The sequence below is a fragment of the Copidosoma floridanum genome, unplaced genomic scaffold (assembly GCF_036245765.1).
Source record: "Copidosoma floridanum isolate Cflo_tuat_1 unplaced genomic scaffold, Cflo_Japanese_pri ptg000008l, whole genome shotgun sequence".
Classification (NCBI taxonomy): domain Eukaryota; kingdom Metazoa; phylum Arthropoda; class Insecta; order Hymenoptera; family Encyrtidae; genus Copidosoma; species Copidosoma floridanum.
The window spans coordinates 9,814,325-9,840,556 of NW_028321885.1; the positions used below are offsets into that span (position 1 = coordinate 9,814,325).

A 26,232-nucleotide genomic window follows, 5' to 3' on the forward strand; every position below is an offset into this window, starting at 1 on the left:
ATTAATAAAGCAGAGCTTTTTAATAGCTCCTTCAATTACTTGAACTGAGATCTTGATTGTTTCGGGAAGTTAAAGTTACTGGCCAGGACGACGTTGCCATTCTCGCCACACACGAACAGCGCCCTCAAGTTCGGCAAGCCGCCTTCTAAAGACACCAATCAAAATGTTAAGGGATATGTAACAACTGACATACATGAATACACATCTACGCTTAATCCACACGAACCCATCTCCACTTTTGGTGTCGGTCACAGAGAACCTGTCGTTGTAGTTCAGGATGGCCGCGCATTGAGTTCCATCGCAGTACCAGACCTGACCTGGTAACATGCAGGAAGGTTCATTTATAAAGAGGACGTCCACACCTTGGGCACGAAAAAACTGGTCCAGAAAATCATGCGCAAGTACGGTCCTAACAAGGTTTACCTGCATAATCACCACCATTTCCGTTGAGCTGCCCCTGTAGACGCCTGAGGCGTTTGATTTCCGGCAGTTCCACCGACGTTTCTGGTGTCTAGCTTCGGGACCACACCCTCGCACTGGTAAAAGCTAACTTTTTTTGGGCAGTTTCGTGCCACGGGCCCTCTTTACCACATTTCCAAGCCACCCCGTTCCTGTCAGGTCCGTGACACTGACTTGCAATGTGGCCAAAGCCCAGGCACCTGAAGCAGCGCTCAGCTCTGGACTTTGGCCGCATCCTGCTGTTTACCCAGCCCATCCTTACGTGGTCCCTCTTGTCAAGAATTAAAGCAGCCATCACAGGTGCCTCGACGTGAGCTCTACGATTTCCCCTGATGATGCCGGAGGAAGCCGTAAAACCATGTTGAAGGGACCCCCTTCTCCGAAACAGCCAGTCAGTGTGGCTCCGACATCTTGCTTCGTTACCGTAGGATCGACGTCTCTTATATCTTAGGTCAGGTTCGAAGCGAAAGTCCTAACGCCGCTAGCGTCCGCCATGGCATTTTTTAGTACCTCCGTGAACGCGTTGTGACGCTCAGGCTTAATTTTTTTTAGTTTGAGTTGAACACCTACGTTTCTCGTATCCCTGATAAACCTCACACTCGCCCCGATCCTGACTGCAGCGACCCTTTTCATCAGGGCCAGCACCTTGGCATACTTTTTGCCCTTGGTCTGACCAAGTTTGCCTCAGGCCTCTCCCTCCGATGTGACTTCCTGGCAACATTAGCTGGTCATCCTGTGCCTTCGAAAGGTTCGTTTTTTCCTGTCTTTTTCTTCTTCTCTTTTTTCTGGACGTTCGTCCACCCTTTACTTTTGACTTGAATGTCAGCCGTAGCACCTTCTGCACGTGTCTGAGAAGCAGGTCCTCTCGTCTTCTTCTCGCATTCTTATCTTCTCTGGCGTCGTCTTTGGACTCGAGGTCTCTTCCTCTGTCCCCGTTTTCTCTTAACCTTTTATCCCACACCTGGTGACGTTGCGTAAGGAGGGAGTTCATTTGTCTCATGGAGCTTCCCAAAAACGCTGGAGGGCGCCTATAGCCGCCAACCCGACGTTGTCCTTTATGGGTGTGATTCGTCACAAGCGCTCCTAGTTGCTACACCGCCTCGATAAAAGTGTCTAACGTAGCGTCTGCATTCTCGTAAAGTTGGGCCTCTCGGTTAGGGTTGCCCGCTCTAGTGTCACCAGAAGAAAATGACTCCATGTAAAAGTCGGCCCACTTTAGCTCTTTGTTTTTCTTTGCCCTTCCCGTGGTTAAGGTTTGTTAAGCCATTCCTGCTAATAAGAATATCTGTACTAGCAGCTCTACCGACTCATCTTGATCCCTCAGCCTGCCGTTGCCGCTTTCAACACATTTCTGAAAAGCGGCACCGGACCAGGCACAAGACTCTGAGATACAGCATGATCTGTCACACTATTCCACCTCCACTTCCTCGAGCTCCATACTCCAACTAAGAAGCGATCGACTCTCCAAAGAGTTTTCGGCAGACATCACGTGTCAGAACGCACTCACCACACTGAAGAAGTCCTGCAGCCAGAGAGAACCAGCAACGCCACACAAGCAACAACGTCGAACCAAGCGAACGCATGCCAGACCGAGCAGGTACAAGAGTCGAGCAATTTTTGCTCAGTCCCTAAGCTGGCCCAGTCGCGCATGCCCCCGCCCACCCAGCAAAATCACTGAATCAGCACAATTAATTCAACCCTAAACTACGTGGCTCCCTTAGTGTTAGCCGATTAATTGGAATTGATTATGAATCCAGCCTCCCGTCTTGCAGTCAGTAGGAGCCAAAGACAGTTTGGGTCATTTCGGCATGTAGCCTAGGTATCCTTGATGCCCAGAATCGCCCTTGGGTCACTTACGGGTTGCACCATACAGCTAACATGGCCAACTTTCTGCTCTTGACTAGGGATCATTCATTAGGAGTTCTCAGAAATAGTAAACTAGGTGATAAAATACTGTTACAGTGTAGATGTACGGTTTTCCTGTGTCATGACCACGAGCCAGGACAAGACAATAACCACCTTACAAACTATGGTCGTGCGAAAGAGTACTAGCTGATATGAACTATAAGTGCTCTTCTCATTGCTCTTCAATGACCAGATTTCTTAATTGAAAGAATTGCCACATCTTTATACACATAATAGGTATACAATAGGTTTGTATGTTTCTACACTACGACTGAACCGACGCGCTTAATCAAGCTGAGGTATATATATCTATAGGTATGGAGAAAAGAGAAACAGAAAAACAACAGCTGTACCTGTACCATAGGCAAAGTATATGTACGTATACTGTGTATGTTTGTGTGTGAGTGTGTGTGTGTGTGTGTTACACGTCCCGGTCCACGCTTTGCTGTTGCGTACTGATTGTATACAGAATAGTGTAATAGTGCTTGATCTCTTTAAACTCTTCAAAAAAATATAGTGAAAATTGTTCTCCTTTCCTATTTATATTTTCATATGTAAACATGCATGTAAAAAACGTGCATAAATCATTGAGCATGTTTAATGCGACAACCTAACCTTTAAAAACAAAAAAAACCGCTGTATCTCAAAAGGGAAAAAAAATTTGATAAAATTTATCGATTTTTCGAGTGTCCTAAAAAGCAACTACATGATCAAGGTAAACAAATAAAGAGAGGTTAGACTGTGCAGAAACATAACCTCACTTATTTCCGTTTTTGACTGTATCTTGGAAAGAGCATGAAAAAAAATGTTTTCTATGTCGTATTTTAAAAATTAATATGGACATGAAGAGGATCTTCTAAAAAATTTTGGCACATTACAACCTCTCGAAATTTAAAAAATAGTTATATCTCGAAAAAAGATCTAGATAGACCCAACATAATTTTTTTTACGGATTTTTTACAGGCAAACTACATGATCCACGCGCGGAAATAGAAGGAAGTTGTACTATGCACAAACAATCTCAATTCACTCGTTTTTTGACTGTATCTTGAAAAGAATAAGTCAAGAAAAATTTTTAATTCAGTATAGCATGTTGTAAACATTATTACAAATGTTGACAAAATCTTCAAAGAATGTTTGTTACAGCATAAACTCTCAAAATTAGAAAAACAGTCGTATCGTGAAAGGGAAGCCAGAAGGCCAAAAATAATTTCACACATAGAATACAATTATTCAGGTGCAAATATATATATTACATGGATTCATACAAACAATCGTCATAATTCTAAAAACAATGTCATCTTGAAGGCAAAGCTACATTTACATATTATAGCTATAAATTGATGAATCTTCTATTCTCTATCATGTATCATAAAAATAATTGTCTCGTAACTAAAACCTATATTCTTATTAATATTTCAATATTAGTAGAAATTAGTTATAAGCACGGGTAATATTCAATATTAATTTCTAAATAATCATTGAAAACGAACTGAATGACAAGTTACAACTTTACAATGAAAAATAGCTATATAACTATTGTTTCCCTAATCTCAATCGGATAGATGTTTTAGATAGGGAAACTAAAAAATTTATGGAATGAAAAATGTATACAATAAGGTGGTAGACATGAAGTGGCAACTATGTGGCATGAAAGTTACAATGTCCAAGTACAACAAAAAATATAAATGTATGATTTTTCTAAGGAAACGAAATATTTAAGGTTACATATAAAAAGTTTTTATACAAGCAAGAGCGAGTTGCGAAAGTTCTGAAGTATCAAATTAATCCTTAAAAGTATATATAGGGGAACGTGAGGCGGAGGTGGGCATAGCCGATAAAATGGGCATGCAAATATTTAAAAATAACAACATATTTTTAGCTGAATCCTCTTTAATATACATATACAACATCAATAATTTCTCTATCCAAACAAATTTACCGGACTAAACGCTTTTTTTTTACTACGAGCTAATTTAATTCTTAGTCGAAAATAACCTACAAAAAAAAAATGTTTAATCACTTGGCAAATTTATTATATATGACCTACATAATTATCCATGATATTATTCGAAAGCTTAGATCTTTAACTTTGACAGGCTATTTTTTTTATTTTTTTTTTACTTGTAATAAAAGAGTTATTAATAAATAAAAAATATGTGTTGCGAGGGTGGGAATGGGCACCGAGGTGGGGCGCAAATGGGCCCGAGCAAAAAAGCAGTTCCGCATCGAGCGTCTGCTATTTGTAGGTATAGGTATACCAGTTGTATGTGGTTAGCTGTCAGCTGTCACACTTTATAGGTTAGGCTATTTATTTTTATTTTTGTTGATTTTTTTATGTAATTTTTCAAATAGTTTATAAAGTAAGAGTGGTGGTTCGAAACTATTGTTCAAAGAGCACAAAGCGTTCTTGGACTGATGGTGATGTGGAAATTGCCATTAAACGTATCAAAAATGGAAAATCCATTAAAAGTTGTGCAGCTGAACTTGGAATTCCCAGAAGCACTTTGCAAAGAAAGTACCAAGAGTCATCTAAGCCCTCTTCCAATGTTAAAAGTAAATAGTTTATTTAAAAAATAATAAATACACAGAGGTGAATTGAAACTTATATTTGTACAGCAGTGACTAGATTCACAACTGTTTTTTCTGCTGAGCAAGAGACAGCTTTAAAAGAACACATTTGTGATATGCAACGAAGGATAATGGGCCTCTCATCGTACGATGTTAGGAAACTGGCTTTCGATTTTGCCACTCATCTACAAGTACCTAACAAATTTGATCGTGCTGCAGGTAATACGTACAATAATGTGTGTTTATCTACATGTTTAGGTCCAAGATTACCTACCTATGTGCATTTTTTGTTTATAAAGACTATGAAGAATGTTCTCTGTATTCATATAGAAAACAATTAATATTTATAGGTCTTGCTGGCATTGAGTGGTTTAGAAATTTTATGGAAAGAAACCAATTATCATTGCGAAAAACTGAGCATACTTCAGTGGCTAGAGCTCATGGTTTCAACCAGCAAGCAGTCCATGAATTTTTTTCGATTCTCCAAGAAACCATGAACTTGTATAATTTTGAACCTCAAAATATATACAATGTGGACGAAACAGGAATTTCTGTCGTTCCTAAATCCTCGTCGAAGGTGGTGTCTCCAAAAGGAATGCGGCAAGTTGGAGGATTAGTTGCTGCAGAGAGAGGTGAAACCGTGACAGCTGAAATTTGTATGTCAGCTGCAGGGGTATTTATGCCACCAATGTTGATTTTCCCTAGAGTCAATGAAAATACTCAGTTCTTAGAGGGGAAGCCTGATGGTGCTTGGGCAGAATTCCATAAAAGTGGATGGATGCAGTTTGAAATATTTACTCGGTGGTTTAAAAAATTTATTGATTTCTCTCATGCATCAAAAGATAATCCCGTGCTCCTTCTTCTTGATGGTCATGCATCGCATATTAAAAATCTAGATGTATTATATCTAGCACGAGATAACGGAGTTGTAATTATTTGCTTTCCGCCGCACTGCACGCACCGCTTACAACCCTTAGACGTAGGCTTCATGAAACCGTTAAGCAAAAATTACACCGATGAAGTCAATGCTTATCAGCGAGAAGGTGGTGTACCAAAAATGAAAAATATTTTTCGTTTATTTGGAGCAGCATTTATTAAAGCAGGAAGAATGGAGACTGCCATAAACTCTTTTCGAAAAACTGGAATATATCCATGTAACCCGTGTGTTTTTTCTCCATCAGACTTTGCTGACCTACCTCAGACAAATAGTCAACTTAACTCTGAGGAATCAGCTACAGGCAACGAAGGTATATTATTTCTTTTCCTGCTTTTAAGTGCAAAATAATTAAAAAACGCTGAATATTTAAATTTTCGCTGAGTCCTTGTTTTACAGATGTCAATGGATCTGTATCACAGTACTCACAAGTTCTACAAAATTTAGTTGGTGATGTACGTGATCTTAATAAGAAATCCCAAAGTAAATTACAGAGCAACCAAGAAAATGAGCCGGTCACGTCATTTACAGATAATATCTTAATACCTCTTACTCCTTTGATCAAATATCTGGTAAAAAATACCTAGTGACAAAAAATTAATTAAATTAATTATTGTTAACTTTGAATGTTCATTTTTAAAGAATTCTTCGCTGCCTCCTGGTTACGAAATAAAATTATGTCATACTAGTCAAGCAGAAAATACGTCTAGTCAGAATATAATAAGTGACATGTGTGATATGACGCAAAATGAAGACAATAATTCAAACAACCTAAACTATAATCAGTTACTTGACCATCAAAGCATGCAAATTCTATCCAACCACGAAATAAACAAGCCAGTTTGCGCACCTAGTCCTACGGAGAGTTCCTCTTTAGAGTTAACGACAAGGAGTTGTCTGGTTGAAGACAGCTTCGTACAGCCTGTTCAGGCCTTATCAGATAGTCCATTAGGCGATGTGACGAATCAGTGCAATAATAATATTAGACAAACTAATAAAAATCAAACAAGGGTATTGAAATCTAGGAAGGGAAAGAGTGCCGTTATTACATCGGATGATTACTTTCAGCAAATACTTGCTGAGAAAGTTAAAAATATTAAAAAAGAGACTCTGGAAAAAAAAGTATCGAAGCCAAAAGTGATATCGAACATGAAGGTGACGAAGCCTATAAAAATTAATAAAAAAAAATTAAAATTACAATCCAACCAAGTCGATATACCTACAACACATGATACGATTGAAACGACAATCGATAGTGTACTTAACTCAAATATTTGCATTGAGAAAGATTGCATCTCGATTGAAAATATACCAATTATTTTTCAAAACGATATTTAATTCTTTATTTTGATTATTTTTCAAATTATATTACTTTTGAGTGTTGTATTAGCATGAATCAATCCAAAGAAATGCGATAATATTGTGATTAAAATGTGATTTAAAATTAGAAGAAATTAATACTTAAAAATTATGTATATTATATTATTTGTTACAATATTTTTAATACGAATACTGTAAGTACTGCAAAATAAACTTAGATTTAAGATCAGTTTCATAACCTACACACTTTCATACTGGGTGCATTATTTATCCGTGCCCATCCGCGCCCCACCCCCTGCTCACCCGTACCCTATGGTGAGGCACGAGTGAGCAGTTTTGGATGTTCTCGTTCTTCAGCATAAAAAAAATAAATATGTATAGATTAAAGTTTAGCAAAGTATGGCACGGTAAAGTTAAGGTTCTTACCGTGTCAATAACGCTTGGACAATAATAAAATACCCAAAATTGTTGTCACAGTGAAATAATGAAAAAAAGGTGCCCACTTCCGCCGCACGTTCCCCTAATAAAGTGGGACTCATAAAAAGATTACTATATCCTACGAAAGCATGCCGTCTACAGTACAGTTGCTATTTGTCAGATATGTGTTATTTTTTTAAGTTTCATCTCTTACTACAGTATAGTTTTCTTAGACCTTCTCTTCTAATTAATTTTACATGTACTATGATACAAAATATTTTCTTTAAGACAAGTTGATCAAGATGCAAAATATTGTTTTGACATTTATGTGCGAAATACATTATAGAAACGGTTTAATTTATTATAATTATAAGGTCGCATTAACAGACAAAGTATGAAAATTTTATTTTTTATAATAATTTAATGGATTCGTACTAATTTTTAAGCAATGTTTATGTTGATAAAACAATTCGTTTCCTTTTTGTCCCTATTGATGTATAAACGATTCGATGTATAACAACACTGGTTAATGTAAGCTTTTGTTTAGGTTTTGGTGCTTCTACCTCAACAAATAACATTTCTGGAACGGTTGTCAAGTTTAATCCTGTCACTGGTTCTGATAATATTATGAAAAACGGAGTAACACAAACCATTTCAACACGTCATCACTGTATAACGTGCATGAAAGAATATGAATCAAAATCCCTTGAAGAATTACGTTTAGAAGATTATTCTGCTGGTCGAAAAGGTATTATTCAAGGTAATTTTTTCCGTAAATTTTATCGACATTCCTGTGAAAATTAATTTTTGAACTCTTTTATAGTACTTTCTGTAAAATATTATTAACGCAGTTTATTTGAACACAAAACATTAAAATAAGTTGTCTCAAATCTATTTCTTTCAAATTGCATGCTTTTATTGCTATGATTATCGTATTATCGCCTCATTTTTGTAAAAAAAGGTTACCGTTTTTAGAAATTGAATAAAACTAGTTATTTTAAACGTGCTGTGCACAATATGACTCATTGTAACTACATGACAAATGAACAACACATTTTTCTCGTTTTTTAATTTTTTTTTCAACACGTAGGTAATCAGTCTAAATCTCACTCTTGCAACATTTATGTTGCCACTAATCACACAATTTCTTTTTTTGAGACAACTTATGGTTTGAAAGCCATATCGTCGTATAATTATTAAGGTAATAATTTAAAAGTATCTTTCCTATCTTGTGCTTTTAAAAGGTTCGAGTGTGTCCTTGGTAAGAAAAATAGTGTTTGCTTCATAAGCGCCATCGGACGAGGACTATCTTTCGTCCGAAAATAGCCCTGATAGCGATGGCACTTATCTAACAAAAACTTTTATTTCCTACTTTAGCCGTTTTTGAGGGTCTGGTGCGCCTTTGATAGGAAAAATAGTGTTTGGCATACAAGTACCATTTATCCAGAGCTACCTTACGGTCTTATAGGTCTCGAAATAGCCCTAGAGGCAATGGTACTTTTGTGACAAAGACTACCATTTCCTAATAAATATTTATGCGACACAGTATAATTAGTTTTAACTGCATTCAAAAATTACGTGTTATTTTATTTCTCTTGACGTTTGATTAAATTGAAATTTTTGTCTAAATATTCTTATTAATACATACAAGAATCAAGTAGAGATGCTATTGATTAAATCCATGCAGTAAATTTTTTTTATGTAGTTTTTTTTGCAATTTAACGCAATTAATCTCAAGAAAATCCTGCCAAACAAAATCCTCAACCTGTTCAACCAATCACCTAATAAACAAATAATCTTTAGTCACGTGACAATTAATCGTTAAAGATAGGATTCAACAGAAACCTGTGTCTAAAAGAAGCCATTCTCGTTTGACGAGTCTTTGTTAAGTACCATCAGAAAGTAATTATCAGAGAAAGAGTGAGAGCATTGAGACTGAATGAGTTGGGTACCTGAGCTGTCAGGATGTAGAGACCAATTTTATCAGTAGCTAATTAGAGGATGCAACCTAAAAAATTATCATGCGGCTGCGATTGCTGTTTGTATAAAAGTATAAATATATAAACTCGACGAGACTTGTAAAATAAGTATTTTGTGGGAAAAAATTAAATTTAGTAAACTGTTTGCTGTCACAGTAATTATCATATAAAAAACACCACGTGGATACCTTCGGAAAAGTGGTGAATTGGGATCTTGAGCGCTAGTCAACGTCATTTACTGTTGACAGCTCTGCTTAATTTTAGAAACACGCTTATCTTGACCATAACAGAGAAATTTGTCTTGGAGCTAAGATCACAATCAAGGCCTGGAGGAATCTAGTTTTAATTACTTTGAAATACATATGTTTCATTCTCATTATTCAAACGATTTTCTGTACCATAATTGTCGGTAAAGCTATAGAGTAGGATTAACGAGGCTCAATTAATTATATAAAGCATTCCGAAAAAATAATTATTCTTACTCTTAAAAATTTGAGTATGCAAATCAAAAGTAAGCAATAGCGTGTTTTTCGAGGTTTAGTCGGTTTCTTAAGGTTTCTTAAACTTGCCTTGCAGCGTTTCTGCGCTACTGCATCTTTTTTAGAGAAGTCCGCTTACACAATACTTTGTCGCAATTATGTGGGACTTAAGAATTTTAAAAAATGATATTGAGACAAATTACAAGCATAAGATACAAAAAATACTGAATAATAAATCTCAAAACACCATAGAAAACTAATACCAACATCTTAAATTGAACAAAAACAAAAAAAAATTTAATACGTACAAAAGTTAGTAAGTGCCATCGTAGGTCAGAATAATTACACGTAAATAAATTCTTTGTAAAACAATAGTTAATAGTACACACAACAAAAGAAATTGATTGAATCTACATAGATAGTTTATTGAAAATTATTTTATGGTCAAATAGTTATTAATTTAAAATTTCAGTCATTTAGTGCTTCCAAATATTCAAGCGTTAAAAGTTAATAAAATGAATATTTTTGTTCAAAGACGTTGCGTAAATCCAATTTTTGATGAGTTTTGTAAGTTGTTTCTAAAAAGCAAGGTAAGTCGATAGTGCTCAAAAACTTTATTTAGATGCGTATCTCTTAAAACATTATATAAGTATAAATACGTGTGTGCACAAAATTCATTTAGAAATAATAACAGACATTAATTTATCCAAAACTTAGCCATGTTTGCAATATTTATAATTTGATTGCCTTTGATAGGCATACACACTTCGCTTTCATCCATGAGACGCTATTACTTGCACGACTATTTTGAATTACTATCAGACACTGCGTATACATCGTTCGTGCGTTACGCTATCAGTAATGGTAAGAAACAGTTAATTAGTCAAACAGCAGGAAAAGGCAGAACAATGATATTAATTTATGTTTTGCGACAATCCCACTTTTACTCAATTATTTTATCACCATGTGTGCTTGATAATTGAATCTTTAAGTCAGTAAAATTTTTTTTTTACTGTGTACTACATAAATAGAACAGTTTTTTAAAACAATTGGTGGAGAGCAAGGGTATTTTTTTCTGTTGTTTGTATTACTTACAATTTACTATCTGAATTTGGCATGTATAACTTTCTCTTGAACTATGTAACCCAGCCTTTGTCTTCACTTATCCCACAAAAACTGTTAATCCTTCTTATAAGCTAAATAACCAATTAAAACGTGTTTCTAATATTTCTGGAGGGCCTCAGAAATAACAAGATACTAGCTATACAGGTATGCAGGGTAACTGATACGTGTCACATAATTTTCTGTAACTTTTTTAAGTTGTACTTCTATAGGCGTGTTATGTGTGAGAGTAAATCAACGATTTCAGATTAGTGATCTTAAGAAAAAGTGTAACGAAAGTACATTTTCCATGATACTCCCGCCCCGCGCTGGCTCTCGCCACACCACACCACCATAGTACACAGCACACATAAGTTTACTGAATTTTATTTCTTTTACCAATTCTAAAAAAAAAAAAATACTTTTGAAGAGATTTAAACGTGCGATCTCTTGCACACAAGCCAAGGCCCTTAATCACTCTGCTATGAGTGGTCCCGATAATAAGAATTCAACTACTTCTAATTATGGTACGGTTCATAACTTATTTTGAATGTCAATTTTCATTCATTGTCTGTCAATAAATTTGGTTTTATTATGAATCGCATTATTAAATAGATTATTCATTTAATTTTTTTTTGTTCCATAATTTTTTCAACTTAAAAATAAGTATTTTTTTTTCAAAGCAGCTTTTCTATGTATGAATGAATATTTATTTATTTTTTTTTTTACTTTTACTATGAATAAATAATTGTTAATACAGTTTTTTCTTTTTTTTTTAAATTTTCAAAACTTTGAGTATTCTATAAATACATTAATTAATTTTTATTGTGTTTCATTCTTTCACGATTTTTCCATTCGTGATAAAGATGATTCTTTGACTTAAGGACGTTCATTGCAGTTAGCGAGGAAAAAGTTAAGAGAGGTGAGAGAAGTGCAAATATATGTAGTAATACTGTCAATTATGTTTCCCACTGTCAATTATGGATGTACTTACATACACGCTTTTGCGCATACTTGATCCCCTTTTTTCTTGTATTATTAAAAAAAAAACTTGTAGATTGATTTAAACATTGATAGAATTATCTAAAATTAATCTTACATGCCAAAAAATGCTACTTCTACATGATTCTTTCATAATACTACTGTATGTAAAATTGAGATTCTTCAGAAATAAAAGAAAACATAAAAAAAAAAAAAAAATACAGTTAAACAAGAAATGTCCACTGTCAACAAACAATGAACAACGTACTGTCCACTGGTTTATTATAGAAAAAAAATCAATAACAATCTGTTAAAGTGTTAAAAGTTTTCTGTAATTATAATTGCTTCAGAAATTTTTGAAAGAAAAAGCTATCTTTGCTTACTTGGTTCGAAGATACGCATCTTGTCTATGTTAATTCGTAGAGAAATTTAAACTGTAGTTTGCTGTTAGTAGTATTCCAAGGTATAATCAACTAGTAGAAATAACGGAAAAACTGAAAAATTAGTAGTAGTTTTGAATGACTATTTTGTATAAAATTTTTACGGTCGTACAAGTTGAGGAGAAGAGATTCTGCTTTTAAAAGTGGCCCTATGATAATATTAAGATAGTCATGATTGTAAATATGATAAAGCTTTATTTCGGAAAACTTGAATTTTTCAGTTTTTAAAATTTTTTACTCTCGTCAAACAAAAGCGTAACTTTTGTCGATTTATCACAAACAATTTATTATTTTAATATTTTAAACTTAAATAATTTTACTTGATAACTTGATGAATGGGCCCGTGAATTGCTTCTTATTTTTCTCAGTGCTGTGTAAAATTACTACAATACCTAAATAACAGTTACGTATTGGAATTTTACTTTTTACTCGTTAGTAAATTACTTAGCTATGTCTTATACTTCGTTATCTGCTCTTTGCTCGTTCTACAATCAAAATCAATGTTCTACAGACCTTGCTTTATTTATACATTATTAAATGTTTTAACCTTATTATTGATTATGTAAATACTCTAGAACTCTCGCACAAAATGTCAAATGTATATATTGCCCTGCACAACATAGACTAATCAGCTCAGGGTGGCTGGATATAACTCTTCTTTACCAGCGCGTAAGTCTTTAGTCATGTAAACAATGGATTGTACATAGTTCCATTCAGTTGGCATGTATTAATACTTGTATCTTCTTATCTGATCCTCGCTCTAACGTAGATCGTATCTAGCTCGCATTAAAGACTCAAAAAAAAAACAACATTTTTATTGCCGTGAAAAAAAAACTATAAAAAATAAAGAAAACGCTATATTTTTTTGGTTTTTCCGGAATCTACGCTTTCAATGCATCGAGCACCTACTGTACAGTTTTTTGGAGACCTAAAACTTTTTTACTCAGTTTTTTTTTTTAGATTTTATGTTGACCTTTATTTTACAAAATAAAACACCAGTTCAATGACTTCTGCGAATTTTGGAGGTCAGCGATAAATGAAAATGAGAAAAAAAAAAAAAAAAAGTTTGTGTTCTGTATTACAATTTTCTATGTTAACATATTTTTTGTTTTTAGAAAATAACTTCGTCAAATTTCTTATTGGCTCTAGCAGCTTAACTCGACTTTTTAAAATGCTTGAGGTTTTCTCAAATATAAATAAAGAAGTTGCAAGCGGAAACCTAAAAGATAGACTTTTGTTGCACCTATATTGCGGCTTATGCACTCGACTGAAAAAATTTGTTCAAGATAGTCATGTCAGTACTTATTTTTAATTATATCATATTTTTCTTAATCTGAGAAACGTGTGCGCTGTGTTTTTATTATTTTTAGCAAGTATTATCCTTAAGCTATTCAGTCATCAGACATTGTCACTTATTATAAAATACTGTAAATGTCTGCACATTAAATTCTTGCAATTGTAGAAGTAGCAAAAAAAACCATGTTTGAATTAAGTTTGAAATAGACATATGGTATTCCTATTAGTTTTTAATAATACTGTTAGTAAATCACACAATCGGCTTTAGATTTAGAAGAACTTGTCATAACTTCCATAGATAAAAAAGGACTTGATCTTCAAAAATGTCGAGGTCAAGCATATAACGGTGCATCAATTATGAGCGGTGCCATACAGGTCTGCAACGTAGAGTTAAAAATTTAGTTCCTTATGCACATTTTGCTTAATGCGCTAGTCATAATTTGAATCTTGTTTTGAAAGACGCTGTGTCTTGCAAGAGGAAGGTCAAAGAATTCTTTGAAACTATCCATGCTGTGTATGAGTTTTTCGGTTATTGTATTAGTCGATGGGAAAAGCTGCAGTGTTCACGAAAAATGCGTACCAACTTTAAAAACCTTGAATCCGACTCACTTTTCTGGAAGGCATGAGGTAGTTCATGCTTTAAGAAAAAGATTTTGTGATGTTCTCAAATTTTTAAGCCAGATAATATTGAAAACCAAAAAATCCAAGGCAAGAGATACCGCGTTAGGAATTGAAAAAAATCAAAAATTTTGATTTTATGTTTCTTTTTGTTTTTCAAGAAGAAATATCACGAATCTCTAATTTATCTGCCGAGCAATCGCAGTCACAAAAAACGGATCTTTTTATGGTTCATGATCAGTTAGAAAATGCATTGCTGAGTATGAGAAAGTTGAGAAATGGGTTTGATTAAATACTTAAGGATGTTTTGGATGTATGCGATAAGTGGAACATAGAGAGGAAGTTTTTGGACAAAAGATCACGTACGATTAAGATTCTCTTTGATGATCTGTCCCAAGATAAAAAATTCAACGATGCTGAGCAGCGGTCCCGAGCAGTGTTGCGATATACCCAAGACTTCTCTTGGGTGCTCTCGGCTAGTAGCGCAAGCGCAGAAGAACCATGCTCTCTCTCTCTCACCAGACAGGTAGGAGAAGGGGAGCCCCCTACCTAGTCTTCAACTTAAGCTCCGCCCACTTCTCACGACTTAAATATTACTTTTGACTCTAGGTCCCTATGGTTCTCGATGGTCGAGTGGGCTAGCTGTTTTGCCAACGCATGACTCGTAGTCGGGTAATCTTCGATTCCCGACTATGACACTTTTTTTTTCTTTTTTAATATTATTATTATTATTATTATTATTATTATTATTATTATAATTATTTTATCAATATTATTAATATGAAACATCAGGAATATGATTAAATGTGCAATAAAAATACTAAAATTAGGAGATAGTATTTCCTCACCACCTTGCGGTAAGTATCGGGGCGCGTTTTCTTTTTTGAAAGAAAAAATTAAGAAATAATTTCATTACTAAGAAAGGAGTGATAAGGCTACGACTCAAACGAAAAATAGGTTGAAAAAATTTAGTAATTATAAAAAAGATTTATTAATTTATGAGCAATTTTTCTGAGTAAACTAATTATACGAAAAAAATAAAATACGTTAAATAAACTGGACTAATGAAAAAAATATCAATTATAACTGTAATTTTTTCTTTTAGTGGTATCCCCTATAGGCCTATTCCACTAATAATGATGTCTGAATCGATATCTTAAAAAAGCAATTAATTTAAAAAAAAACGAGAACAGAATAATGAAACTTAATTTTAAAATTAAAAAGTTATAACCTACTTCAAAGCAATCATCGATTCAGAAATCTACTTGGATACTGTAAATAAATATCAAATTAATAATTTTATTAAATAAATAAATTACTTTATTACTAAGCAGTCTTTTTTAAGTGACTATCAACGTTACTCTTATAAGCATCAACTATTTCGTACGAACACTAATAATACATTATTTAATGAAACTTCACTTTAGTAAACTTCTTTGGATGAAAAAAAAAACTTAGATTTTTAATTAATACTGTAAAGTGATTTAAATCTAATGACTAATTCAAATTTTTCACAATACACTGATAGTGTAAAACTAAGTAAATAAATAAATTAATGAAATTTTTTACATATGATTTTAATAAAAGTAATTTCTTATCTAAATATGACTTTTTAAATTTAATTTACAATGAACACAAAACAAAGCAGTAATTACACCACTTCTAACTATTTAATATATAGCTTTAAAAATAAACAAAAAAATATAAAATCTTCCACGTTATCATGAAAACAGCTAATAATTGATTTTGCATGAAATACATAAATTATTAAACACATTTGAAACTAAATTATTTAGAAGTTAAAAAAAATTAAAAAACACTGAACTGATTACAAGTTGCCTTGAATTTTGATTTCTGGATTGACTGCTGAATCGCGTTTATACATTTTTGAGTTGAATAATTCAAGATGTTCTTTTGAGATTTTGAAATTAATTGCATTAATACTTTGAATTGGAAAATAAGATCGAATAAAACAAATCGCGTTAAGTAAACTAATTTCCATTTTGTTCCGTTTTTTAGGTTTTGTATCTGTAACAATCGAAAAAATTCTTTCCGCTTCGGCGTTGGAATGTGGAAAAGATAAAATCGCATATATGTATACTTACTCGCGAAATCAAAACAAACAACCTTCACGAAGGCTTGGAGTAAGCCGCGATTTTTACGCGCAGCTTTTGTTTTTACGCTGCCTGTTGGCGCGCTTCTTTTTCTCATGCCCTGTAGTAGTTGATGATGACTGCTCTGCTTTTGAGGATTCTTAACTCTTGACAGATATATATTGTTGTCGATGAACATATAAATCTTGCCAAGAATTGTAATGCACCAGAGCATAAATTGCCCATGACTGAATCAGAGTTACTCCAAATTTTATTGAAAAAAAAACTGCTCATTAATTAATAAATCTTTTGATAATTACTAAATTTTTTCAACGTATTTTTCGTTTGAGTCGTAGCCTCATCACTCCTTTCTTAGTAATAAAATTATTTCTTAATTTTTTCTTTCAAAAAAAAAAACGTGCCCCGATACTTACCGCAAGGTGGTAAGGAAATAGTATCTCCTAATTTTAGTATTTTTATTGCACATTTAATCATATTCCTGATATTTCATATTAATAATATTGATAAAATAATTATAATAATAATAATAATAATAATAATAATAATAATTATAATATTAAAAAAGAAAAAAAAAGTGCCATAGTCGGGAATCGAAGATTACCCGACTACGAGTCATGCGTTGGCAAAACAGCTTAAGTTGAAGACTAGGTAGGGGGCTCCCCTACTCCTACCTGTCTGGTGAGAGAGAGAGAGCATGGTTCTTCTGCGCTTGCGCTACTAGCCGAGAGCACCCAAGAGAAGTCTTGGGTATATCGCAACACTGGTCCCGAGTGACTATTTTTCATCCAATGATTGATACCATAATATCGCAACTTGAAAATAGGTTTGTTGGAATAAAAGATATTTTGGATGATTATCGAGTCTTGCAACCACAGTTCCTGGCAAATTCATCTATTAACGACTTAGAGCAAAAAGCTGACAAGTTCTATCAAAAAATTTCAAATTACAGGATATCTTCATTTACCTCCCAATTGCTGTCTCTTAGATCTACATTTCAAAAAGAAATAATTCACACGAATGATGTGAAAGAGTTAGCTTATCATTTTATTATTCAACATGCTTCATTTTATTCGAGCTATGCAGATGTTTGCACGGCTCTTCTCATGTTTCTAACAATTTACGTTGCCATGGCAAAAGCTGAGCAAACTTTTTCGAAATTGAAACTGATTAAAAACTACTTACGAAGCACGATGGTACAAAAAAGACTGAGCAACTTGTCATTATTATTACTTGAAAATCAGAAAGCACGAAAAATTGATTTTAACGAAGTAGTAGAATAATTCGCTTCAGTGAAATCAAGAAAAAAGATTTTCTAGTATTAAATGTTTTGTGACTTTGATACTAAAAAAATGAATAGAAAGGTGTTAATGCATAATTTTAATAAGGCCAATGTTACCTAAAGCTATAAATAAGTAATTTGGTTATACAAATCTTGTAAAGTGAAAAGGTTTTCAATTGTATTTTAAAAGTTAATATTGGTACTTGAAAATGTAGTTTAAATAAGATTCTAAACATTGTACATCACAAATAAATGTTTGAATGAATTTCAATTTAAAAGTATTATTCTTTTCCTTCTAAGCATTGAAAAAAATTCATAAAGGTGGCCTCATTTTTTGTTCTGCCCCACGGCCACTAAAGAAAAAGTTCTGGCCTTGCACTGCACACCGTCTTGTGCTACACACACTTGAAACTCAGCGCTAGAGATAGCTTTGACATCTTCTTCATGGAGCAACCGATCAGCTCCCTGAAATGTAGCACCTTGATCACTGTGCATGCTTGTAGGAATTCCATGACGAGAAGCTAACCGTTGTATGGAGCAATAAAGGTAAAGGAAGAATAGTCTGAAACTATTTCTCAGTAGATAGCTTTAGTCGAAAGACACGAAAACTGCGATGTAACACTGTTGAGATCGGTTGCCTATGCCGCCCGGCATTCGAACTAGTAGACCTGCGTAATCGATACGACAATGAGTGAATGCCCGTGGTGACTGAGTCACTCTTGATTCAGGTTAATTAGCCATTAATCTACATACTGATTTAGCATGAATTTTTCGCGCAGGTAACACACCTTAAGATAACATCTTTGATTTAAGCATAAAGGTTTCTAAGCTATATGGACTGTGTTGCGTATGCGACGGTTTTAAACTCTGAAGTTTCTAAAAAAAGGCATTAAATAATAATAATATTAAATGATAATGTATATTTGTGTCGCAAAGAGAGTAAGACCCCAGGGGCTAGGCGTCGCTCTCTTAATTGTCACTTACGTAATTCAAGTTAAAAAACTCTTACGGCTATCAAGTTAATGGAAAACAGCATGAACAGGAAAAAGCCTTTTGGCAAAAAACCTGGTTTATTTGAGTGAAAGAAATTACATTTTGATTATAAATAATAATAGTGATAAACTTTAATAGTATGTGATAAAAGAGAATGAGTAAAATGATGCGTAAGTTATTTAAGAATACCTTTTGGTTGGGTTGTAAATCAAACTCTTTCCCAAGGGGGAAGGTCGATCAAGGCGAGCCGTTGCTCTAAAATTAGAGATTGCTGGCCAGGCAGATCCGCGTTTCCGTTGTCACGAAAATGTTGCGTCTAGGAATGAACGTTTTTGAGGCGCCGTGGGCAACCAAAAATTCGCAAAATGTAAAGGTTACAACAATTAAGCTTTTTTTTGTGGGTTAGGAGAGACAGGTAAGTCAGCTTAAACGTCTCAAAAAAAAAAAAAAAAGAACGAGAGGGTACACACAAATTTTTAACTAACCTTTTTTCACAGTCTGAATGTAGCTTATAACAAAAAATCAACGCGTCTAAAAGACTCAACTGTTTCTACTGATCCACAAAACAGTTTCCTTATCAAGAAATAGATAAAGTAATGCAAGTTTACTTTAATGTGTTACACCTATTATTTTTTAACCCTTGACGCCTAGAAGCAAACATTTGACTTTGCAAGACTAATACAAGAGAGTTTTTGCTTGATTTTATTAATTTGATGATAAGTAATCATTTGAAACTAGATTGCTGGTATAAAACTTCCGTTTTTGAGCTTTAATTTTCAACTGATTTTTGTAACGTACTTAGTATGCTGTGACTCCCGCAGCCTTGATTCATGATGAAAATTAATGAGCTACTATATACAATGAAGAGTTAGACTCATCAACTATGTGAGACATGATTTTTGCTTCAGTGGAAGCTTCTGATATAGGATCTGGAGACCAGTTTGGCAAAGCTGCAGGTAAATGCTCTAGCCAACTAGGTTCATTCCACCATAGAGTATTATTGACAAGATTGTGAAGAGTGCATCCCCAAGATGCTAACTCTGCAGGACTCAATAGAGTTAAAACATGTCACCAATGATAGTTTGAAAGCAACTCGTAACTCTCAGCTACGTGGTTTGATGCAAATAATTTTCATGTGCTAACATGTTTGCTGAGCCATGCTAGGGTAATACTAGAATATGTCGAACATTAAATAGTAAGTTCTGAAAATGCTCGCACTTCAAGCAAGGCATTATACAGTTAGGTTTACAGCTAGGCTGCTTAAAGTTCTAACCGATTAACTGACACCTGCTTTGGTGAGGCTACTCTAGTTTTACTTATGAGAAGTGATACTTTAAGTTGACCGGACTCATCAACAGTTTAAAAATATATATAGCTACTCCATAGGCCTCGTTGGATGCGTTAGAAAACCCATGGAGTTCACTTGACTGATTATTCATATGAGACCCATTCCAACGAAAAATTTTAATCTGAGAAAGAGAAGTCAGTGATTGGAAATAAGCAACTTATTCAGATACTGAAGAAGTTAGAATTTCATCCCATTGTGTTTTTATGAGCCATAACTTTGCATCATTATTTCACCCTTGATGATAATTGGTGACATCTAGTTGGGAGGATTTAAAAGCTGTGATAAGAATGATAGGGCTTGTCTTTTTGAGAACGTACGAGGTAGGTCTAATTTTACTGAAAACATGAATGTATCAGTGGAAGAATGCCACTGAAGCTCCAGAACCTTTACGCCACTTTGCTCATGTGAAAGAGAGTGCCACGCTAGTCCATGATTAGCCGGGTCAACATAAGTCACCAAATTTTTATCATTGCTAGCCCCTTTACGCAACTCAAGTTGAACTTCAGTCAACAATGCTATGACTTGATTTCGATTTTCAATGGCACTTCCAGGATCATATGCCCCAAATGGTAAATCATCAACAAATGTATCTTGATTTAAGACAATAGTAGCAAGTAGGAATCGATGGCCTGCATCTATAACTAACTGTTAAATTACTCGAAACGCAAGATACGGGGCTGAAAGAGTTCCATATGTTACAGTATTCAACTCGTAATCAATTGTAGGACACTTAGGAGGTGGGTGCCATAGGATGTGCTGAAAGTCCCTTTCACCAGTATGCATCAGAATTTGACGATACATTTTTGTTATGTCTGCTACTAACACTAATGGGTATAAGTGCCATTGAGACAAGATAATAAAGAGCTTAGATTAAAGTTTTAAATCCGTTAACATACAATCATTTATAGAGACATCATTTGAGGTCTTACATGAAGCATTGAAAACTGCCTTTGGCTTAGAGTTTTGACTTTGATGGTGAGGGAGGTTTAAAACTGGATTATTACTTAATTGACGACTTTCTATGGGAGTCGTGCGACCTAACGACTGATATTCTTGCATAAATCCAGAGTATGGAGCTTGATGCTCTGGATTACGAGTGAGACGTCTTCCTACTTTTTTAAGTAGGTTTTTAGCGATGTGTCTTGATTGCCCAACTTCTGGCATGTCACAGGATTTGAACGGAATACGAACTACGTATGGTCCATCTTGAGTTCGTGAATGAATTTCTAGAAAGTCCTTTTTACACTATACATCTGTAGGAGAATCCATATATTTTAAATAAATGTTGTCTACATTCCGGAATCGTTGAATTAAATAATCTACACTATCTACTGTTACTAAGTGGTGCACGGGAACCACTGGATCTTGCACTTGATTCGCATTATAACAGGGATCCAACACAACCCACCAGAACATTGTTTGCTGTGCAACAGGTTCATACGGTTTTCTTTTTATAACTTAACCGAGAAGAATGGATCCGTATAAATCAGCTTCAATTAACAGTTAAGTTTCATCATCACATAAAAAATCATCTGCAAGTGTTAGTCCTTTCAGATGCTTCCATCTATTTACTGAATTAATTACTTGGGGTTGAAACGAGGTAATTTTAGGTAGCACCAATGTTTGAGTGTGACACACCCGCTGGTCAGCCTGATTAAACAAACGAATTTCCAGAGTATTAGAAGTGCTATCGGCAAGCGATCTACCCAATCCTGTCATTGATGCTGATACTTTCATGAAGGAGGACCATAGTGCATTGGTTACTTTGCCAGATACAAAGGACCATATAAAGTCTTGATCTAGTAAAGCACGGACTTTTATTTCACAATTTTTATTGGATGCAATGTGTACAGTTGCGGTATCTAAAATAATACTAATCGACCTAAAAGGTTGTACCGCGATACAAGTTTACATAGAAGTTTCAACTGAATGCATTTGACCCCTGGCGTGGACTTTGAATTATTAGAACTATTCACACTTAATGAATCTCTGTGTAGCATGGTATGATGCTTTTGTTGGTACTGTTGACAAGTTTCCCAGCTCGAATAAGATTTTGACTTGTACCCTTGTGTTAGACAGTTAATATAAATGATGTGAACGTACATTATTATAACGCTCAGTCACAGTAATATCCTTGAATGAAGAAGAAATAAAAATTTTATGATTATCTTCGCAAATGGGATACGACTCTGGTTGTGTAACAACATATGTGGTAACTTCCAATTTCTTAGACCGTAGATCATTAAAACGTGACTGTGGCTGATTACTCACATGCTTGACATTTGATTGATCAGATCGTTTCAGAGACTCAGTCGAATAAAGAGTTTTAGCGACTGGGCCAATAGGCTGTTGCGGTCAATTGGTATTATATATACATATACGTTACTTTGTCGATGTTGATTGGTCTGGTGATGTAATTAATCGAAAATCTGTGAGAGGCTATGTAACAAGCAAGTGTGGAAATATAATTTATTGGAAATCCAGAAAACAATCGTGTTACAAAATCATCAACAGAAGCTCAGCTTGTAGCGTGTAAAATATGATTTACAAGAAAATATTGGAGATACATTTAACAAAGACGTAGTTGGAACTAATAATGAACGATTTAGAAATATGTTGATAAGCCAAACTCATACAGAATTGAGCATTTACAAATGTAAGCAAAGTCCCCCTAAAAATGGCAAAAATTACACAGGCCAGCATTGTTTTGTTGCTGGAAAGTTGAGGGTCATTTCCGCAGTAATTTTTTGCGTGGATTTCAAATCTGGAGTCAGAATCGACCCATTGCGTCAGAATTTTAAGATTTTTAAGATTATGTACATAAAAAATAGCGTATTTGGTTACTTTTGAAGTTATGTACAGGAAACATGGAAATTTTTTTGGGTTTTTTCTTCAGTCGTATTTACGTACTACTTTTTTTCTTTACTTAGAGTAGAGTCGCAGAGTTTAATCAAGATTTTTTTTTTACCACATTACGCCAATTTCAAATTACGAGATGTGTCGCATTAATGTCATAATCATTTGCATTCAAAACTTCGAGACAGACATTTTCTACTGGTTATTTTCTTTTGAAAATTTCTTTTTAGGTAGGGTGTACTGTATTATTCAAAGATACTAAATTTTTATCTTTATTTTTAATAATATAATTCACAGAACCGTTGTTCACTTGCTGTCATTCAACACCACAGAACTACTAACAATAATCAACTGTTGATGCTTAACTTTTTTATTATACGGTAGTCGTCTCGACATCATTACTTTAATTTCAATACAACAGCTCATTTTCAACAGAGCAACCATGTGAAACTTTTCTTTTAAAAGAACAATTTCAAAAATACACAAGAAGACGACATAGTAACAGACTTCACTATCTACGTGGCCTCTTATAGAACGAATCCAAAACTGTGGAAAAAACTTATTTCCTACAGTTCGTATTTTATGATGACTTAAGATCTTTCTACTAAGATAGTTTGCTTTGAGCTCGTTTCCTTTTTTTTAGTTTTTTTGGTTTTCTACTCTGACTGTTGATTTTCATTTCTGCTCTACTTCACTTTTTACTATAACTTCCACTTTTTTTCTCTCTCTCTTTTTATCTCTCTGTCTCTCTCCCTTTTTTTGTTTTTCATAATATCTAATTTTACATTATCTTATATTATATTAATTTTGTATTACCTCCTTTTATGTTTTTTAAATGATAAAAGTTTATTACTTCGTGTGTTGTTCAATTGATTTAATAACATTTTTTTTCGTAATCGATCTATACATTGGTATGGATAAAAATTTACATGCATTAACAAAACATTGCTTTGCTATTTAAGTATACTTGTACGATTTTCCACTCTAAAATTTGTAACAGTACTGTAATTTATGTAAAATATCTAGTTTTTCACAATAGACACTCAAATAAACTCACTGTATTTAGATATAACACTTGATAAGTTGATCATCGAATAATTTATCTATGAACTTCTAAGGTACTATGTTTTAAATATTTGGATATAAACTTTTTGTTAGTTGTCGATCTGCTATTAAGCCTGCCGTAAATTGGTACGTAGGGATTCCGCGTAAAAACTATATGGATTCCGTGCGGACCTTTCGAAAGAGATCTAGGCAACGGGGTACAATCTATTATTGTAAAATTTTGTGATATCGCCTATCTCTAAGCAAAAACAGAAACATAAAGCAGAGAGAAGAAAATTTAAAAAGAAAACATAATAGACGAGAGTACGTAACCAAACGATATATTAAAAAAATATCTGTCCTTGAAATAACAGACTTTACTTCTTTTATCAACACCTTTAATAAATAGTACCACAACACAAAATTTTTTCTCTAAATGACATACAAAAATGCTAAGTTGTGGTAGTCTTCGTAAAGGTGTCAATATATTCTCGCCGTTTTCATAATTGCCTGAACCCACGGTCTAATTGATATAGATGTATCGTTAATGTTGTTTACGCTTAATAAAGAATTATACAGCAAAAAGAAATACAGATAAAACAGATTCTATTATTTAGAAAATTTGCCATGACTAGGAATAAATCTCAAGGTCAAAATTATGACAAAATGAAATTATATAGATAGGATAGAATCAGCAATCAGTTGGGGGCAAGTTGAAAAAATAAATCATAAATTATTTTTTTTGTTTGGTGTTATTTCTTTTCCAACGTTTCATTAGCTATTATGCCAACCTCATCAAGCTACAAATACATATTACATGTAATGAATTTTATTATAAGAATTTTTCCACAACACGCAATTACAGAAACAGCACAAACAACTATGATGAATTAGTTTTTACCTCAATATCTAAGTTGTACAAAAATATTTTATAGCAAAAATGGTAAAATATGAACATATATTTATTGCGAGGATCGTGTGCTCACGCGTTGGCTAACAGTGAAGTACTATTGATCGAGACGTGAAATGTATGTGTGAAAGGCCAAGGATCAGAGTGATCAAAATATATGTCACAGGGTATACGAAATTTTAAAGAAAAACGGTTATGGATGATTGAACGTTTGTAGTAACGGAAAAAATTTACGATTAAGGAAGTTGTATCTTTTTCTTGTTGATGTTGTGTTGAACGCGTTTCATGTGTATTATTTTTGAAATAAGCCTTTTTTGATAGTTAAATTATCTGTCTAGTATTTTTGTATTGTATATATTGTGTACATAATTTGCCTCTAACTGATTACTGATTCCATCCTATCTACATTTAATGATAATAGGCACTGATTCTTTCGATTGTATTGATACTCTGAATATCTAATCGGAAAACGACTCGCACATCAGACAACACTTCTTCAAGTACATCACACATAAGTATGGCTCTTCTATTTCAAATCACTAACAACGTTGTAAGGATCTACACACAGAATTAGCAAAATGTAAATTGTAACGCAGGTTTTAACTGAAATGCAGGTATGCTGGTGTTCTTTCAAATCACATAACACTTTTAAAAAGAAATTCAAGAAGAAAGCTTTTTGCAGTTTCACAATTCGTTCAAAATTCAATAATTTTTGGAAGTATTTTTGTAAAAAAACTTTTGAAATAGGAAATCAACGACATAAATATACACATCTCGTTCATCCAAAATTGTATAGCATTTTTACAAACCAAAACCACTCAATCATGCTTGAATATTTCAACTTTCGAAAGATTTTTTAATTTTATGCATCAGAAACAGAATTCCGTAATGAAAAATCATGAACAACGTCCACACAAAAAATTACAAAAAATCATTCCAACCAACATTCGTACTAAAAACGCTACAAAACAATCCATATACAATATAGCAAAAATTACGATCCCCCCAGAAGTTTTGGACATAGTGTCACTCGATCCAAACTTTAACATATCGTCTTCTTTTGATAACCATGATACATTTACGGTAATAGAAAATTTAGAATCAAACCTATCCGTACTAAATTTAGAAAGACAATAAAAATAAAATACGAATAAAAATTACCGAGCATCTACGCACTTCATATCAGAG

At 33.8% G+C, this 26,232-nt stretch overlaps 1 protein-coding gene across 6 annotated transcripts in view; it reads left to right on the forward strand.

The window, feature by feature from the left end:
- The window catches only part of Nup98-96 (nuclear pore complex protein Nup98-96), a 617,363-nt gene that overhangs the window by 61,910 nt on the left and 529,221 nt on the right, over positions 1–26,232 (forward strand). For 5 of the 6 annotated variants that reach the window (XM_089589262.1, XM_089589263.1, XM_089589258.1 and 2 more), the window contains exon 5: positions 8,154–8,366. In XM_089589262.1, coding sequence (XP_089445388.1) covers positions 8,154–8,366 — 213 coding nt within the window. The remainder of the gene's footprint in view (positions 1–8,153; positions 8,367–26,232) is intronic. The other variant, XM_089589261.1, reaches the window with a different exon arrangement.